General features: G+C 43.0%; 1 protein-coding gene across 2 annotated transcripts in view; it reads left to right on the top strand.

The window, feature by feature from the left end:
• LOC115223561 overlaps positions 1-8,799 on the top strand; it is a 47,274-nt gene extending 38,475 nt beyond the window's left edge. Inside the window, exons 10-11 of one of the 2 annotated variants that reach the window (XM_036512381.1) lie at positions 6,104-6,368; positions 8,477-8,799. In XM_036512381.1, coding sequence (XP_036368274.1) covers positions 6,104-6,368; positions 8,477-8,797 — 586 coding nt within the window. In that variant the 3' untranslated portion in view covers positions 8,798-8,799. The remainder of the gene's footprint in view (positions 1-6,103; positions 6,369-8,476) is intronic. The other variant, XM_036512382.1, reaches the window with a different exon arrangement.
• The last annotated feature ends 13,238 nt before the right edge of the window (positions 8,800-22,037 follow it).

Here is a 22,037-nt window from a genome sequence, read left to right on the forward strand (position 1 = left end):
CACTACCACCATCATCATTGTCACTATCACCATTGCCACAATCACCACCAGCACCATCACCCCTACCACCACCACTACCACCATCATCATTGTCACTATCACCATTGCCACAATCACCACCAGCACCATCACCCCTACCACCACCACTACCACCATCATCATTGTCACTATCACCATTGCCACAATCACCACCAGCACCATCACCCCTACCACCACCACTACCACCATCATCATTGTCACTATCACCATTGCCACAATCACCACCAGCACCATCACCCCTACCACCACCACTACCACCATCATCATTGTCACTATCACCATTGCCACAATCACCACCAGCACCATCACCCCTACCACCACCACTACCACCATCATCATTGTCACTATCACCATTGCCACAATCACCACCAGCACCATCACCTCTACCACCACCACTACCACCATCATCATTGTCACTATCACCAATTCCACAATCACCACCAGCACCATCACCCCTACCACCACCACTACCACCACCACACCATCATCATTGTCACTATCACCATTGCCACAATCACCACCAGCACCATCACCCCTACCACCACCACTACCACCATCATCATTGTCACTATCACCATTGCCACAATCACCACCAGCACCATCACCCCTACCACCACCACTACCACCATCATCATTGTCACTATCACCATTGCCACAATCACCACCACACCATCACCTCTACCACCACCACTACCACCATCATCATTGTCACTATCACACAACCCAATTCACATCACCACCAGCACCATCACCCCTACCACCACCACTACCACCATCATCATTGTCACTATCACCATTGCCACAATCACCACCAGCACCACACCACCATCACCCCTACCCCACCACTACCACCATCATCATTGTCACTATCACCATTGCCACAATCACCACCAGCACCATCACCCCACCACCACCACTACCACCATCATCATTGTCACTATCACCATTGCCACAATCACACCACCAGCACCATCACCCCTACCACCACCAACTACCACCATCATCATTGTCACTATCACCATTGCCACAATCACCACCAGCACCATCACCCCTACCACCACCACTACCACCATCATCATTGTCACTATCACCATTGCCACAATCACCACCAGCCGCACACCATCACCCCCCTACCAACCACCACTACCACCATCATCATTGTCACTATCACCATTGCACAATCACCACCAGCACCATCACCCCTACCACCACCACTACCACCATCATCATTGTCACTATCACCATTGCCACAATCACCACCAGCACCATCACCTCTACCACCACCACTACCACCATATCATCATTGTCACTATCACCAATTCCACAATCACCACCAGCACCATCACACCCATACACCACCACTACCACCATCATCATTGTCACTATCACCATTGCCACAATCACCACCAGCACCATCACCCCTACCACCACCACTACCACCATCATCATTGTCACTATCACCAATTCCACAATCACCACCAGCAACCATCACCTCTACCACCACCACTACCACCATCATCATTGTCACTATCACCATTGCCACAATCACCACCAGCACCATCACCCTACCACCACCCACTACCACCATCATCATTGTCACTATCACCATTGCCACAATCACCACCAGCACCATCACCCCTACCACCACCACTACACCATCATCATTGTCACTATCCACCATTGCCACAATCACCACCAGCACCATCACCCCTACCACCACCACTACCACCATCATCATTGTCACTATCACCATTGCCACAATCACCACCAGCACCATCACCCCTACCACCACCAATACCACCATCATCATTGTCACTATCACCATTGCCACAATCACCACCAGCACCATCACCCCTACCACCAATCATCATTGTCACTATCACCATTAACAACCACACCCAGCACCATCACCCCTACCACCACCACTACCACCATCATCATTGTCACTATCACCATTGCCACAATCACCACCAGCACCATCACCCCTACCACCACCACTACCACCATCATCATTGTCACTATCACCATTGCCACAATCACCACCAGCACCATCACCCCTACCAACACCACTACCACCATCATCATTGTCACTATCACCATTACCACAATCACCACCAGCACCATCACCCCTACCACCACACCACTACCACCATCATCATTGTCACTATCACCAATTCCACAATCACCACCAGCACCATCACCTCTACCACCACCACTACCACCATCATCATTGTCACTATCACATTGCCACAATCACCACCAGCACCATCACCCCTACCACCACCACTACCACCATATCATTGTCACTATCACCATTGCCACAATCACCACCAGCACCATCACCCCTACCACCACCACTACCACCATCATCATTGTCACTATCACCATTGCCACAATCACCACCAGCACCATCACCCCTACCACCATCATCATTGTCACTATCACCATTACCACAATCACCACCAGCACCATCACCCCTACCACCACCACTACCACCATCATCATTGTCACTATCACCATTGCCACAATCACCACCAGCACCATCACCCCTACCACCACCACTACCACCATCATCATTGTCACTATCACCATTGCCACAATCACCACCAGCACCATCACCCCTACCACCACCACTACCACCATCATCATTGTCACTATCACCATTGCCACAATCACCACCAGCACCATCACCCCTACCACCACCACTACCACCATCATCATTGTCACTATCACCATTGCCACAATCACCACCAGCACCATCACCCCTACCACACCACTACCACCATCATCATTGTCACTATCACCATTGCCACAATCACCACCAGCACCATCACATCTACCCACCACCACCACTACCACCATCATCATTGTCACTATCACCATTGCCACAATCACCACCAGCACCATCACCCCACCACCACCACTACCACCATCATATTGTCACTATCACCATGCCACAATCACCACCAACCAGCAACCATCACCTCTACCACCACCACTACCACCATCATCATTGTCACTCACCATTGCCACAATCACCACCAGCACCATCACCCCTACCACCACCACTACCACCATCATCATTGTCACTATCACAATTGCCACAATCACCACCAGACACCATCACCCTACCACCACCACTACCACCATCATCATTGTCACTATCACCATTGCCACAATCACCACCAGCACCCTCACCCCTACACCACCACTAACCACCATCAATCATTGTCACTATCACCATTGCCACAATCACACACACCAGCACATCACCACCCACCACACTAACCAACCCATCATCATTGTCACTATCACCATTGCCACAATCACCACCAGCACCATCACACCCTACCACCACCACTACCACCATCATCATTGTCACTATCACCATTGCCACAATCACCACCAGCACCATCACCCCTACCACAACCACTACCACCATCATCATTGTCACTATCACCAATTCCACAATCACCACCAGCACATCACCTCTACCACCACCACTACCACCATCATCATTGTCACTATCACCATTGCCACAATCACAACCAGCACCATCACCCCTACCACCACACTACCACCATCATCATTGTCACTATCACCAATTCCACAATCAACACCAGCACCATCACCTCTACCACCACCACTACCACCATCATCATTGCACTATCACCATTGCCACAATCACCACCAGCACCATCACCCTACCACCACCACTACCACCATCATCATTGTCACTATCACCAATTCACAATCACCACCAGCAACATCACCTCTACCACCACCACTACCACCATCATCATTGTCACTATCACCATTGCCACAATCACCACCAGCACCATCACCTCTACCACCACCACTACCACCATCATCATTGTCACTATCACCATTGCCACAATCACCACCAGCACCATCACCCCTACCACCACCACTACCACCATCATCATTGTCACTATCACCATTGCCACAATCACCACCAGCACCATCACCCCTACCACCACCACTACCACCATCATCATTGTCACTATCACCATTGCCACAATCACCACCAGCACCATCACCCCTACCACCACACTACCACCATCATCATTGTCACTATCACCATTGCCACAATCACCACCAGCACCATCACCCCTACCACCACCACTACCACCATCATCATTGTCACTATCACCATTGCCACAATCACCACCAGCACCATCACCCCCTACCCCACCACTACCACCATCATCATTGTCACTATCACCATTACCACAATCACCACCAGCACCATCACCCCTACCACCACCACTACCACCATCATCATTGTCCTATCACCATTGCCACAATCACCCAGACCATCAACCTACCACCACCACTACCACCATCATCATTGTCACTATCACCAATTGCCACAATCACCACCAGCACCATCACCCCCTACCACCACCACTACCACCATCATCATTGTCACTATCACCATTGCCACAATCACCACCAGCACCATCACCCCTACCACCACCACTACCACCATCATCATTGTCCACTATCACCATTACCACAATCACCACCAGCACCATCACCCCTACCACCACCACTACCACCATCATCATTGTCACTATCACCATTGCCACAATCACCACCAGCACCATCACCCCTACCACCACCACTACCACCATCATCATTGTCACTATCACAATTCCACAATCCCACCAGCACCATCACCCTACCACCACCCACTACCACCATCCATCATTGTCACATCACCATTGCCACAATCACCACCAGCACATCACCCCCTACCACCACCACTACCACCATCATCATTGTCACTATCACCATTGCCACAATCACCACCAGCACCATCACTCTACCACCACCACTACCACCATCATCATTGTCACTATCACCAATTCCACAATCACCACCAGCACCATCAACCCCTACCACCACCACTACCACCATCATCATTGTCACTATCACCATTGCCACAATCACCACCAGCACCATCACCCCTACCACCACCACTACCACCATCATCATTGTCACTATCACCAATTCACAATCACCACCAGCACCATCACCCCTACCACCACCACTACCACCATCATCATTGTCACTATCACCATTGCCACAATCACCACCAGCACCATCACCCCTACCACCACCACTACCACCATCATCATTGTCACTATCACCATTGCCACAATCACCACCAGCACCATCACCCTACCACCCACCACTACCACCATCATCATTGTCACTATCACCATGGCCACAATCACCACCAGCACCATCACCCCTACACCACCACTACCACCATCATCATTGTCACTATCACCATTGCCACAATCACCACCAGCACCATCACCCCTACCACCACACACCACCATCATCATTGTCACTATCACCATTGCACAATCACCACACAGCACCATCACCCCTACCACACCACTACCACCATCATCATTGTCACTATCACCATTGCCACAATCACCACCAGCACCATCACCCCTACCACCACCACTACCACCATCATCATTGTCACTATCACCAATTCCACAATCACCACCAGCACCATCACCCCTACCACCACCACTACCACCATCATCATTGTCACTATCACCAATTCCACAATCACCACCAGCACCATCACCCCTACCCACCACACTACCACCATCATCATTTCACTATCACCATTGCAACAACAATCAACCACCCAGCAACCATCCACCCCTACCACCACCACTACCACCATCATCATTGTCACTATCACCAATTCCACAATCACACCAGCACCATCACCCTTACCACCACCACTAACCACCCATCACATTGTCACTATCACCAATTCCACAATCACCACCAGCACCATCACCCCTACCACACACCACTAACACCATCATCATTGTCACTATCACCAATTCCACAATCACCACCAGCACCATCACCCCTACCACCACCACTACCACCATCATCATTGTCACTATCACCATTACCACAATCACCACCAGCAACCATCACCACTGCCTCTTCTGACTGAATTTCGCCACGGAAACACCCCCTACCATCTTCTTATTTCCAGGTGTGAAATCTCCGACTGTCTGACAACATTGCACGAGGCTTTGGCCATCTACGACCACATAGACCCAAACTACATCGGAAAGATCAAGGTCCTGCAACTGATTGCTCACTGCTATCTGCTGAACGAGGAATTTGACAATGCCAAGAAGTATTTCAAGAACATATCGGAAGTTAATAGTGACAACTTTTTGAGCAGCGTGTCAGAGGTTGAAGTCTTCTCAATGGCTTTGGAACACCTGGTTTATCTCAGTTTGGAAGATCCACAGGTATGAGTAATTAATAGCTTGTTGCTGATGTCATTGATAGAGATTAATTAGTTTGATGAAAAATAGGATTGATTGAAATATAAATGGTACATGAACATATAGGCGCAGGAGTGGCTGTGTGGTAAGTAGCTTGTTTACTAACCACATGGTCCCGGGTTCAGTCCCACTGCGTGGCACCTTGGGCAAGTGTCTTCTACTATAGCCTCGGGCCGACCAAAGCCTTGTGAGTGGATTTGGTAGATGGAAACCGAAAGAAGCCCGTCGTATATATGTATATATATATATATGTGTGTGTGTTTGTCTCCCTAGCATTGCTTGACAACCGATGCTGGTGTGTTTATATTCCCGTCACTTAGCGGTTCGGCAAAAGAGACCGATAGAATAAGTACTGGGCTTACAAAAATGAGTAAGTTCCGGGGTTGAGTTGCTCGATTAAAGGCGGTGCTCCAGCATGGCCACAGTCAAATGACTGAAACAAGTAAAAGAGTATATTAGATGTATATATATATATATATATATATATATTGGTTTCAAATTCTGGTTCAAGGCCAGCAATTTTTGGAAAGTCAATTACTTTGACCCCAGTGCGCAGGACGTAGCAGGAGCCCCAACCAACATGACCAATGTGGGTCAAAGGCAGGGTGAAAAAGAATGACACTGCCTTCACAGGACACTGGTCACGTGGTAGGGTAGAAGAAGTATATATAGAGAAAAAGAATAGGATATGGAGAGAGAGGAGGAAGGGGCAATCATCAGTAAATCATAAATCTCAAAGGGAAGCAGAGTAATTAGTTAAAGAGTAGCAGAGTAATTAGATAAATATGGTTATGGCTGGTCTGTGGAGTTTCCCTGGGTTTCATGTCCACAAAGTGCTTAGCTTTATGGTGTTTCTTCAGACCCTAATGACTGGTGGTCTGTAATCTCTCTGCAAAGTGGAGGGAGAAGAGACCTCATTATATATTTCTTTACTACCCACAAGGGGCTAAACATAGAGGGGACAAACAAGGACAGACAAAGAGATTAAGTCGATTACATCGACCCCAGTGCGTAACTGGTACTTAATTTATCGACCCCGAAAGGATGAAAGGCAAAGTTAACCTCGGCGGAATTTGAACTCGGAACGTAATGACAGACGAAATACGGCTACGCATTTTGCCCAGCGTGCTAACGTTTCTGCCAGCTCACCGCCATAATATGAAAGAATATGGCCAGTATGGGGCACGAAAGTGACCTCATTATAGGCCACCAACCATTAGGGTCTGAAGATATACCATATCTTTATCCAATATATATGTATATAAAATAAATAATAATGAAATTATTGTATGCAGTGCTCAGGTGCACCACAACTTGTCAGACAGTGCGTATAAAGTATGTGCAATAATGTACAAATGCTGGGAAAGCGAACAGTGTATGAGTCAGATACATGCTTGCGTGTGTATGGAGGGGAGAAAATCAGATGTAGTGTTGGCGAATCTCAGGAATAATAATAATGAAATTATTGTATACAGTGCTCAGGTACACCACAACTTGTCAAAAGTGCGTATAAAGTATATGCAGTAATGTACAAATGTCTGGAAAGCGAACAGTGTATGAGTCAGATACATGCTTGCGTGTGTATGGAGGGGAGAAAGTCAGGTGTAGTGTTGGCGAATCTCAGGAATCATGGAAGTTTTGAAGGATGCAGTACTCCAACAACTAATAACCGATGCCGGCAGTTTGTTCCATGCTTCAGCAACTCTTAGCGTGGAAAAATGTTTCCGAAAGTCATGGGAGCTGTGCTGTTTTCTGACTTTGTAAACATTTCCACAGGTGTTAGATGGAGTTTGGAATGGTGCTCAGAGTTATAGTTTGTAAGATGGTTAATATATGTTTAAGTACCTGGTTTCTGTGATGTTTAAGTGACTCAGATCACAACATACCTTTTGAATGGGACATCAGTCCATTGCAGGGTTATACTTTTACAGCCACATGGACTGAGTCAACTTGGAATGAAATGTTAGACATAGCCTTGCGATTGTGAGTGGAACACCTTGACCACTAAGCCATATGTCTTAGCGCATGCACACACTGTTTAATTCTTAATTTCTTTCTTTTTTTATTTCTAGAACCAGCTGATTCATATCGAGAATATTTTGAACCATCTAAGACAACTATATAAACGAAGTGTAAATGAGAAACAGAAGCTACGATATTTCAATGCTATTGGCAAGTACCAGTCCTTGAAAATACTCCTGGTAGATAGACTCAACCAAAATGAAGAACGGGCTGGACTCCTCATGGACTCAGTCCCGGTTCTTTGTAATTATTGTAAGACCTTCAGGCAGTATTTTAATTGCACTCAAGAGAATTATATTCATAAACTCTGCGGATTAAGATCTAATTTATTTGAAGTCGAATTTCAACAACAATTAAAGATTGTAGAATAAAAGAAGGTCTGTGATTTGACATTTTTGGTATGGTTGACTACATAAGAGCAGGGGTCAACTAGGAAACCTTGACCTGCTAGAAATGGTAGGTAAATCTCCCTTGCACAAATAATGTTCTACGTCATTCAACGCTTAACGGAGACTCTGGAAAATGTAGTTTTAGATAAACTATCTTTTACATGTTTCGGTCATTAGATTTTGGCCATGCTTGGACCAGTATTCCGTTTGCGATATGCTTTTGGAATGGAATTGAAAGCATGCTTTTTTTTAAACAACTTATGCCTGGAGATGAAAAATGGATTGTGTATGAAAATGTAGGATGAAAAGATTCCAAAATAGCAACCAAAGACGAACATCCGTGCCAAAAAAGCTATGCTTTATGTTTGTTGGGATCATAAAGGCATTATTTATTATGAGCCTCACCCACAAAACCAAATCATTAATTCTGATGTGTACTATCACCAGCTGGTTAATTTGAACCAATGATATCAAAGAACTGAGGCCAGAGATTGCCAGGAGGACAAGGGTAGTGTTCCAGTAAGACTTTGGTTGACCATGTGTGTGTCTCTGGTTACCTGAACAAAGTTACGTGAACTTGGCTGGGATCTCTTACACCATCCACCATACTCTCCTGATACCGTGCCATCCGACTACCACTTGTTTTTGTCTCTACAGAACTCATTGCAAGGAAAAACATTTAACAATTTAGACGGAGTCAGAATGCACCTAAAAAAACTTTGAGTCTTCAAGACCAGTCAGATTTTATGCTGATGGAATATTTAGATTGCCTGATAATTGGGCAAAGGTCATTAATAATAATGGTAATTATTTCATTCACAATGTAATATACATATATATATATATGAATGAAAGAATGGAGTCGAACGAAGATGTTAACAAAATTCCTTTACTCTCGACATATGTTTCGAAGACACTCATTAACACTCGCACTCATTAACACAAGCGCACACCTGCACATCTCCATACATACAGCAAACATACTGTCCCCTACCTATTTTTACTTCCTCCTTCTAACCATTTTTGACGTCAATGCTTATAACGGATTTTTAAAAAAAAACACTCATTATCGCTGTGATCACCATGTAGGCAATCATCAAAATTTTTGTTCATCTTGTGGTTGAGAGAGGCTCCTTATCTTTCCTGATGAGAAGATTGCATAATGCACCCTTTATTCCTTCGGAATAAAAATATGCTGTCTTCGAAAGATATGTCGAGAGTAAAGGAATTTTGTTAACATCTTCGTTCGACTCCATTCTTTCATTTATTCATATACAACACACAGATTTCTACACAAGAACCCAGAGTTTCTACTCTTGACAGGTCGCTTCAACCGTGTTTTCTGACGTGAATTTGCTACCCAGATTTCGGTTGAACGAATTTTCCATGCTGACGATAAACATAGGATAATTCATTCACCTACTTAAATATACATATATATATATATAAAGATCACAAAGAAATAAATAATTTTCTTATGAGCTTCTTGAGTTTACTGCTGTTTCTACTGTATGATGCAATTAATGGACAGTGGAGGCACATGGCCTAGTGGTTAGAGCAGCAAAATCGCGGTCGAGGGATCACGGGTTCGAATCTCAGTCCGGGCGATGTGTGTGTTTATGAGCGAAACACCTAAGCTCCACGTGTCTACGGCAGAAGGTAATGGCGAACTTCTGCTGACTCTTTCGCCACAACTTTTTCTCACTCTTTCCTCCTGCATCTTGCAGCTCACCTGCGACGGACCGGTGTCCCGTCCAGGTGGGGAACCTATACGCCAAGGAAACCAGGAAACCGGCCCTTATGAGCCAGGCATGGCTCGAGAAGGAAGGAACATTAATTGACTTGTACTTGAGTGCCCAAATAACACTTTATGGCCCCATCGGCGCCTTGAATATGAAGTGCAATTTATTTGGGTAAGAATTACATTTCTCCCTATATAAGGAATGGCATGAAACACACACACACACACACACACACACACACACCACACACACACACACACGCACATACACACATGAATGTAAATTTAATGTTTATTGAGTATTAAATGAAATGACTAAGTGAAAATAACAAATTTGCTATTAATAAGGTATATTAATTTGCTATTAATAAGGTATATATATGGATGTAGCTGTTCTTTCAGGAGGTTTACTCATCCTCTAATCCATCATCATCATCATCATCATATGTCCGTTTTCCATGCTAGCATGGATTGGACGGTTTGACCGGGGTCTGGGAAGCCATGAGGCTGCACCAGTCTCCAGTCTGATCTGGCAGTGTTTCTACAGCTGGATGCCCTTCCTAGCGCCAACCACTCCGTGAGTGTAGTGGTTGCTTTTTACGTGCCACCGGCATATGTGCCAGGCGAGGCTGGCAACGGCCACGATCAGTTGGTGCTAGTAATAAATATATATGTACACACACACACACACACACACACACACACACACACACACACACACACATATGTATGTATAACTTTGAGCCGTATAGAAGCAATGACTAGTGACCGAGACCTTTGGTGATATGCTGTGATTGTGAAGCCCTGTCAAGCCATGTGAAATTATAGTCATGGCTGATGTCACATAACTGGTGCTCATGCAGCTGCTAGCATGTACAGAGCACTGTTAGAGCATTGGACCTCACAAAGGCGAAGTGGCTGAGTTCCTTTCAAGTGTTGGGCTTTACAAAGGCAATGACGAAGACCTTTGGCACTACATTGTGCTTGAGAAGAAGACCCATCAAGCTGAGAAAAACCACAGTTGTAGTAGATACCTCTTTCTTTACTACCCACAATGGGCTAAACACAGAGGAGACAAACAAGGACAGACAAACGGATTAAGTCGATTATATCGACCCCAGTGCGTAACTGGTACTTATTTAATCGACCCTGAAAGGATGAAAGGCAAGGTCGACCTCGGTGGAACTTGAACTCAGAACGTAAAGACAGACGAAATACCTCTTTCTTTACTACCCACAAGGTGCTAAACACAGAGGGGACAAACAAGGACAGACAAACGGATTAAGTCGATTACATCAACCCCAGTGCGTAACTGGTACTTATTTAATCGACCCTGAAAGGATGAAAGGCAAGGTCGACCTCGTGGAACTTGAACTCAGAACGTAAAGACAGACGAAATACCTCTTTCTTTACTACCCACAAGGTGCTAAACACAGAGGGGACAAACAAGGACAGACAAACGGATTAAGTCGATTACATCAACCCCAGTGCGTACTGGTACTTATTTAATCGACCCTGAAAGGATGAAAGGCAAAGTCGACCTCGGTGGAACTTGAACTCAGAACGTAAAGACAGACGAAATACCTATTTCTTTACTAACCACAAGGGGCTAAACACAGAGGGGACAAACAAGGACAGACAAACGGATTAAGTCGATTACATCAACCCCAGTGCGTAACTGGTACTTATTTAATCGACCCTGAAAGGATGAAAGGCAAGGTCGACCTCGTGGAACTTGAACTCAGAACGTAAAGACAGACGAAATACCTCTTTCTTTACTACCCACAAGGTGCTAAACACAGAGGGGACAAACAAGGACAGACAAACGGATTAAGTCGATTACATCAACCCCAGTGCGTAACTGGTACTTATTTAATCGACCCTGAAAGGATGAAAGGCAAAGTCGACCTCGGTGGAACTTGAACTCAGAACGTAAAGACAGACGAAATACCTATTTCTTTACTAACCACAAGGGGCTAAACACAGAGGGGACAAACAAGGACAGACAAACGGATTAAGTCGATTACATCAACCCCAGTGCGTAACTGGTACTTATTTAATCGACCCCAAAAGGATGAAAAGCAAAGTCGACCTCGGTGGAACTTGAACTCAGAACGTAGCGGCAGACGAAATACCTATTTCTTTACTACCACAAGGTGCTAAACACAGAGGGGACAAACAGGACAGACAAACGGATTAAGTCGATTACATCAACCCCAGTGCGTAACTGGTACTTATTTAATCGACCCTGAAAGGATGAAAGGCAAGGTCGACCTCGGTGGAACTTGAACTCAGAACGTAAAGACAGACGAAATACCTCTTTCTTTACTACCCACAAGGTGCTAAACACAGAGGGGACAAACAAGGACAGACAAACGGATTAAGTCGATTACATCAACCCCAGTGCGTAACTGGTACTTATTTAATCGACCCTGAAAGGATGAAAGGCAAAGTCGACCTCGGTGGAACTTGAACTCAGAACGTAAAGACAGACGAAATACCTATTTCTTTACTAACCACAAGGGGCTAAACACAGAGGGGACAAACAAGGACAGACAAACGGATTAAGTCGATTACATCAACCCCAGTGCGTAACTGGTACTTATTTAATCGACCCCAAAAGGATGAAAAGCAAAGTCGACCTCGGTGGAACTTGAACTCAGAACGTAGCGGCAGACGAAATACCTATTTCTTTACTAACCACAAGGGGCTAAACACAGATGGGACAAACAAGGACAGACAAACGGATTAAGTCGATTATATCGACCCCAGTGCGTAACTGGTACTTAATTTATCGATCCCGAAGTAGCAAGACCTGGACTCTGGATGCAGAAAACGTGTAGACTAGAGAGAAATGAAGGTAGTATGCTCTGTTAGATGTGCAACATCGATGTATGACAAGGTTCAAATGTGTTGAGAGTAAAGTTGGGCCTAAGAGGAACCAGATGCAGCAATGCAAAAGCAAAGATTATGCTGGTTTGGACATGTGATGTATATGAATGAAGACAGCTGTATAATGAAGTGCTAGTGTCTGAGAGTGGATGGCACCTGTGGAAGAGGGAAAGCCAGGAAGACATGGGACGAAGTGGTGAGGACTGATCTCAGGATGTTGTGCGTCATGGAAGAGATGACAACGGACCGACCGAGATGTCTGGCATTATGAAAACCTTGAGAAGACCAGCCCACTTCAGCGAAACTGAGTCCTAGAAGTGCTGTGGTTTCCACCCTCTCTCTTGTACTCTTTTACTTGTTTCAGTCATTTGACTGCGGCCATGCTGGAGCACTGCCTTTAATCGAGCAACTCGACCCCGGGACTTATTCTTTTGTAAGCCCAGTACTTATTCTATCGGTCTCTTTTGCCGAACTGCTAAGTAACGGGGACATAAACACACCAGCATCGGTTGTCAAGCAATGCTAGGGGGACAAACACAGACACACAAACACACACACGCATATATATATATATACATATATACGACGGGCTTCTTTTCAGTTTCCGTCTACCAAATCCACTCACAAGGCTTTGGTCAGCCCGAGGCTAAAGTAGAAGACACTTGCCCAAGGTGCCATGCAGTGGGACTGAACCCGGAAGCATGTGGCTGGTAAACAAGCTACTTACCACACAGCCACTCCTGCGCCCACGTGTAACAACAATAAAACTTCTCTCACACCCTGCCCCAACAAACCAAACTCCATCTCTCCTCTTCCCTCTTCCTCACATGCCACCCCTATCCTACCCTGCTCACTCTATCTAACTCTATCCTGTTGTCCCCTACCCCCAGTATATACCCAAATTTTACAAGTCACTACCTTTCCCCACCCCCATACTCATTACATTCATAGGAAGTCTCTGCTCCTTACTCATGCACCTTTGGCAATACCCTACCTATTTCTTTATTACCCACAAGGGGCTAAACACAGAGGGGACAAACAAGGACATCGACCCCAGTGCATAACTGGTACTTAATTTATCGACCCCGAAAGGATGAAAGGTAAAGTCGACCTTGGCGGACTTTGAACTCAGAATGTAAAGACAGACGTGCTAATGTTCCTGCCAGCTCGCCGCCTGTAACTTAGCAATTCAGCAAAAGAGACCGATAGAATAAGTACTAGGCTTATAAAGAATAAGTCCTGGGGTCAATTTGCTTGACTAAAGGCGGTGCTCCAGCATGGCCGCAGTCAAATGACTGAAACAAGTAAAGGAGTAAGTAATAAAAGGTACCTTGGAAAAGCAGGTAATACCCTACCATTTATATTCTGACCCCCGTCTTACCTTGAGGGTATGCCAAGGCTCTTTGCCACCATCCATCTCTCCCTTGCTCTACTCTACCATCCTATGTATATTTTGATCCCTGTTCCTTGTGGGCATGCCCTGGCACTTCGCCATCACCTCTCTCCCACTTTCTCCCTTTCTAGCCGGATGCTCTTCCTGTCGCTTACCCTTACCTGCTTTTCCAAGGTACCTTTTTATTACTTACTCCTTTACTTGTTTCAGTCATATGACTGCGGCCATGCTAGAGCACCGCCTTTAGTTGAGCAAATCGACCCCGGGACTTATTCTTTGTAAGCCTAGTACTTATTCTATCGGTCTCTTTTGCCAAACCGCTAAGTGACGGGGACGTAAACACACCAGCATCGGTTGTCAAGCGATGTTAGGGGTACAAACACACACACACGCATATCTATACATATACATAAATATGACAGGCTTCTTTCAGTTTCCGTCTACCAAATCCACTCACAAGGCTTTGGTGGGCCCGAGTCGATAGTAGAAGACACTTGCCCAACGAACCACGCAGTGGGACTGAACCCGGAAACATGTGGCTGGTAAGCAATGTCCCCCAAAATAGCAAAGCAAGTGGACGATTTGTTTATAGGGTAAAATGACAATGTCACCGCTTGTACCTGAACGAATCTTCAGAGAATCACAAATGCAAACACACCCACATATACACACAGCAAAACAGACGGCTAAACGCCAGACATACATACATCTCTCTACAAATCAATTTACGAAGGTGTCATTAATTCTGTTATTATCCAATATAATAATTTTAAAAATAATAATAACAGAATCAATGACACAGGAGTGGCTGTGTGGTAAGTAGCTTGCTAACCAACCACATGGTTCCGGGTTCAGTCCCGCTGCGTGACATCTTGGGCAAGTGTCTTCTGCTATAGCCCCGGGCCGAACAATGCCTTGTGAGTGGATTTGGTAGACGGAAACTGAAAGAAGCCTGTCGTATATATGTATATATACATATATGTATGTGTGTGTTTGTGTGTCTGTGTTTGTCCCCCTAGCATTGCTTGACAAACGATGCTGGTGTGTTTACGTCTCCGTCACTTAACGATTCGGCAAAAGAGACCGATAGAATAAGTACTGGGCTTACAAAGAATAAGTCCCGGGGTCGATTTGCTCGACTAAAGGCGGTGCTCCAGCATGGCCGCAGTCAAATGACTGAAACAAGTAAAAGAGTAAAAGAGTAGGCGATAGCAGGCCAAAAAATAGCATTAAATAGCCGAGGGATTAAAATTAATCAAAGGACATACTAAGTATGTCTACCTGCTGGAAATAACAGTCAAGACTCTTATTAAATCGCCAAACAAACACTGATGAAAACTACAGAAATCAAAGGAAGGCAAAATCAGGTTAAGACAATCTACTAACATACATTTAAGTATTTGGACTCAGATTGTCTTAACCTGATTTTGCCATCGTTTGATTTCTGTAGTGTATTTTTGGCAATTTAATAAGAATTTTGACTGTTATTTCAAGCAGGTAGACATACTTAGTATGTCCTGTGATTAGATTTAATATATATATATTAAATATATATGGTTATCAGTAATAATAAAAGGTGAAATTAATTAATTAGGGATAATTATCAATTACACCAAGTAGATTTCAGCATGTAAAAGCCCCATTCGAGGAAAATTTAAGTAATACTAAGTAATTAAGGGTTTAGCAACGAATTGCCTCACCAACACACCGAATTTAGAAATAGCAGTCAAAGAGATATAGCTATTCCTTCTACTAAAAGGGGGATCTCAGTAAACAAGTGCTGTGTTTTTACTGAGATCCCCCTTTTAGTAGAAGGAATAGCTATATCTCTTTGACTGTATTTCTAATTCGGTGTGTTGGTGAGGCAATTCGTTGCTAAACCCTTAATTACTTAGTATATTAAATATATATATATATATATATATATATATTGTGGTGCACCTGAGCACTGTATACAATAATTTCATTATGTTATATATATATATATATAGGCGCAGGAGTGGCTGTGTGGTAAGTAGCTTATTTACCAACCACATGGTTCCGGGTTCAGTCCCACTGCGTGGCACCTTGGGCAAGTGTCTTCTGCTATAGCCTCGGGCCAACCAAAGCCTTGTGAGTGGATTTGATAGACGGAAACTGAAAGAATCCCGTCGTATATATGTATATATATATATATATATATGCGTGTGTGTGTTTGTGAGTCTGTGTTTGTCCCCCTAGCATTGCTTGACAACCGATGCTGGTGTGTTTATGTCCCCGTTACCTAGCGGTTCGGCAAAAAGAGACCGATAGAATAAGTACTGGGCTTACAAAAGAATAATTCCCGGGGTCGAGTTGCTCGATTAAAAGTGGTGCTCCAGCATGGCCGCAGTCAAATGACTGAAACAAGTAAAAGAGTAAAAGAGTAAAGAGAATATATATCTATACACACATAAGGGAGATAAATGTAAATGTGTTCATAGTTACCTCCCTTAGCTCGATTAATCTGTTCGCGTTTTGCAATCACGTATGCATTTACACCAGTTCACACGACTAACCTCCAAAACTATCGCATTTATTTCTCCGTCAACGATTTTTCAGTCACCCTTGACTGCACGTTAAAACAATGACGACGACAAAATCACCAAATATACTTTAGGTCATTAACTATTTAGGGACCAAAATCTTCTTACAGGAGAGAAAACGATAAGGACCTTTACCTTTTGACCGACAGATTTAAAAAATAGTTTTTTGTAACTAAACACTTTCAAACTTCGGACACTGGTAGAATGTGTCATATTAAACATCTTTTACTCTTAGCATTTTTGAGAAAAACTTGTATTTACGAAGTTATTTCACGTTAAGGTAGTCGTGTTTCGGTTATTTCAACCAATCAATGACGTGTATACAGCTGAATAAAATTACTGTTGTTGTTTGTTAACAACAACTATCGGCGGTGTATATTTTCGTTTTTCACGGTTATTTATGACATCGTTTGTGCATTTGTACTGGTTTTAAGGTTTTAGGGTTAGGGTTGTCATAAATAACAGTGACAAACGAAATATACACCGCTGGAAGTTCTTGTTGAGAAACAATAGCAGTAATTTTATTCAGCTGAATACACATCATTGATTGGTTGAAATTACCAAAATATGACTACTTTGACGTGAAATTACTTCGTAAATTAAAATTATTCTCAAAAATGCTAAGAGTAAAAGATGTTTTATATGACACATTCTACCAGTGTCCGAAGTTTGAAAGTGTTTAGTTACAAAAAATTATTTTTTAAATCTGTGGATCAAAAGGTAAAGATCCAAAGATAAACAATGCTCATAAGGAAAATCCAGTTATAAAAATTCAGGCTCTACTCTTTCTCATTTGCAAAATGAGTCCCCTTTAATTTTGCTCAGCTTGCTTTCTATTTTGGTGTATTGATGCGACTCTGAATTTTGATTACAATAAACCAATTACTCCAGCCGCGTGTTTTGTTTTAATTTTTCTGTGTGTTAATATATTACATATTTTTCTGTGTTTCTGTGTGTTAGTATTTTTAAATATTGTTCATTTCATTTATGTTATTTTTATCGTAGTTTATAAATCCATCCAGGATCTTTCCGGTTTGAACGGCAGTTTTTAACATAATTTCTAGGTAACTAAAAAATTTTAAACTTCGTATACTGGTAGAATGTATTTATAAAACATCTTTTTCTCTTGGCTTTATTGAGAAAATTCTATGGTTTGTAACATATTTGTTGTTTTTTTTTCTGCAATTTCAACCAATCAATGACGTCCATTGAGGTAAAAAAAACATTCTGTGCCGTATGAATATGTCCCTCGTTTAAGAAACAGATTTGGTTTATTTACATTTGTGAAGAAAAAAAGATACCCTCCCCCCCCCAAAAAAAAACCCTAACCCTAACCCTAAAACAGATTGAAGTGCAATAGATCGATACTGGGGTCATAATTATGGGTGACAATTTCATATGACACCGCTTGAAAAAAACCGCCGTTCAAATCGAAAAGATCCCCAATTACTCCACCCACGTGTTTTGTTTTAATTTTTCTGTGTGTTAGTATATTACATATTTTTCTGTGCTTCTGTGTGTTAGTATTTTTAAATATTGTTCATTTTATTTATGTTATTTTTATCGTAGTTTATAAATCCAAGCATGAAAACGTTACTCAGCTTTTGAAATTTGAAGACAGACATATACACATATACACTTGTATATGAATACATACATCCACATACACTTATATATTAATGATGTACACAAATAAGGCAAGCCGGACGAAATGTCTAGTGGTATTTCGTTTGCCGTTACGTTCTTGAGTTCAAATTCCACCGAGGTCGACTTTGCCTTTCATATTTTCGAGGTCGATAAATTAAGTACCAGTTACGCACTGGGTCGATATAATCTACTTAATACGTTTGTCTGTCCTTGTTTGTCCCCTCTTTGTTTAGTCCCTTGTGGGTAGTAAAGAAATAGGTATTCCGTCTGCCGTTACGTTCTGAGTTCAAATTCCGCCGAGGTCGACTTTGCCTTTTATCCTTTCGGGGTCGATAAATTCAGTACCAGTTAATCACTGGGGTCGAAGTAATCGACTTAATCTCCTTGTTTGTCCCCTCTATGTTTAGCCCTCTGTGGGTAATAAAGGAATAACCAAAATGTCCAGAAATGGGAGCTGTTCCTTGCTATATTTCATTGTAAATTGGATGTTGGGGTTTATATTGTTCAGTGTGGATTTGAAATCCAGGAGTTTATCATAGGTTTCATTCCTGATGATAAAGCAATCGTCTAGGTACCTTTTCCAGTTTTCTTTTTTGTACAGGTGGAATGGGGTTCCAAATTTTTGGAGCGAAAGTTCATATAGGGTAGATTCAAAGACACCCATTATTAGATTCGCATGGACAGGCGCTGCTTTCGTTCCCATTGCAATACTGCATTTTTGGCGGAAGTATGTTGTATCGAATAGGAAGTAATTGTTTTGTAGGATGAACCTCAGGGATTCAATGACAAAGGTCTGGTTTATGCGGTCCGGGAGAATTTCGGGATATTTTTCTAACCAGAATTTTATTGTCTCTATTCCGTAGTCATGTGGAATGTTAGTGTAGAGGTTGATGACATCGAAAGACACCAATAGAGCTTCTTCGTTGGTGGTTTTTGGTAGATGCTCAGGTTGTAGCCACAATTATGTGGGCCAAACGAGCCCTACTTTGAGACGTAGTGTCACGCTGCATAAAGAAATTCGTTCCCCTCAATACAGGCAGATTGCACTGAGCGGACATATCGACAGATGCGCAAGTAATAAAACGCCGAATTTTCATGTCTTCCCATTATACCAGTGCAAAGATTCAATCTCAGTACAAGAACGCCTAAACAAGGAAAACCTGTTCGTACAGAAGTACAGACCACACCTCAATATACAAATTTGACCATTTAAAAAATTATACTTAGGAGCCAGTTGTCCCCCTTGCCACCTATTGCTTCCCTTGGTTCACTCTCTAGACTCATTCTTCATATTCTTCAAACATCCAAAATGATGCGATCCTCTGTCACGAGAACTGATTACTGTACAATATCCCTTGAAAAGCTAATTTAAATAGCGAAAACCGGTTGGATTTCACGACATCCATATAATATGTGTATATTTATAAAAAGATATTAAACTATATGAAACGAAGGCATTTCTCTTCCACTTTTTATATTTTCAACTCATAATTTTGTCACGTGGTGTATACTGAATCTTCAGTATCTTTACACCTTGCATGTTTTTATATTTCTCTCTCTCTCTCTTTCTCTCTCTCTCTCTCTCTCTCTCTCTCTCACTCTATATATATATATATATATATATATATACCCACAAATAGATATATACATATACGTATATACAAATATATATATAAATACACACACACATATATATATATACAAATATATATATATATATATATATAATATATATATATATATATATACCCACACACATATATGTATATATATGTATATACATGTTTCTTTATTACCCACAAGGGGCGAAACATAGAGGGGACAATCAAGGACAGACAAACGAATTAAGTCAATTACATCGACCCCAGTGCGTAATTGGTACTTAATTTATCAACCCCGAAAGGATGAAAGGCAAATTCGACCTCGGCGGAATTTGAACTCAGAACGTAACGGCAAACGAAATTCGGCTACGCATTTCGCCCGGTGTGCTAACGGTTCTGCCAGCTCACCATATACAAATGTGTAGTTAACGACCGTACGTAAAGGAGATGGTGACAGAAATATCTCCTTTTAAAAGCCGCACGGTCGCCTCACAAAGAATAAAGCCGAATATCTCTCTCTATATAAACGGCAGTTTGTCTGTGCGTGTTTCTGTGTGTCTGTTTGCTTGTACCCTCACCCTGACCACGGCTTTCAACCGATTCTGATGAAACTTGACACACACATAGCCCAATGTCATAATTCAAAACTAACGCAGCGAAAATTTTGAAAAGTTCCCCCAGTTCTGAAAAAAATCGATAAATTCGACATGGGGTCGAGAATCAGAAACACAAACCACAAACTGTCTAGGGGACGCAACTCCACCTTTTTTAACTCTCAAAAAAATTTACCATCATTTTTTTCCATTTTTTCGCTATTTTTTGGCTATAACTCTCTAAAAATGCTTTATAGTTATTTCCCTTACAAACCTGAGCAACGCCGGGCGATACTGCTAGTATGGTATAAAAGAATAAGAGTGCCAGTAAAGAATAAGGAGGAAAACACAAACGTTCTACTATTTGAGAGAAAGACTTTATTTACAGATGTGTGTACAATAATGATAAGAGTGTGTGTGAGTGCTAGCAGAGTGGAGTGTCTTAGTGCGTGCACATAGGTGTATCCGTGTGTGGCAGAGTGTTTGTCTATGAGTGCGTGCGACAAGTGTGTCTGTGTGTCCGTTGTAAGTACTAACAACGATACGTGCGACAAGTGTGTGTTATAAGAGTGAAATAACAATACAGAGCAAAGAAATGAGTCGCTCAGGATATTTCAGACAAGATGGAGTTAATTACTAGTTCAGAGTATGACACGCCATAGCAGTGGTTCTGTATCAAGGAGGTCGGTGGTCACAAGTGCATACGCCGGTTGAACACACGTCGTGTAGCGGTTGTGGCTTCGGTGCTGTGCCAAGTTACTTTGGTACGGAAGATATCGCAGGTAGAGCTG

Source organism: Octopus sinensis, linkage group LG23 (genome assembly GCF_006345805.1).
Source record: "Octopus sinensis linkage group LG23, ASM634580v1, whole genome shotgun sequence".
NCBI lineage: Eukaryota > Metazoa > Mollusca > Cephalopoda > Octopoda > Octopodidae > Octopus > Octopus sinensis.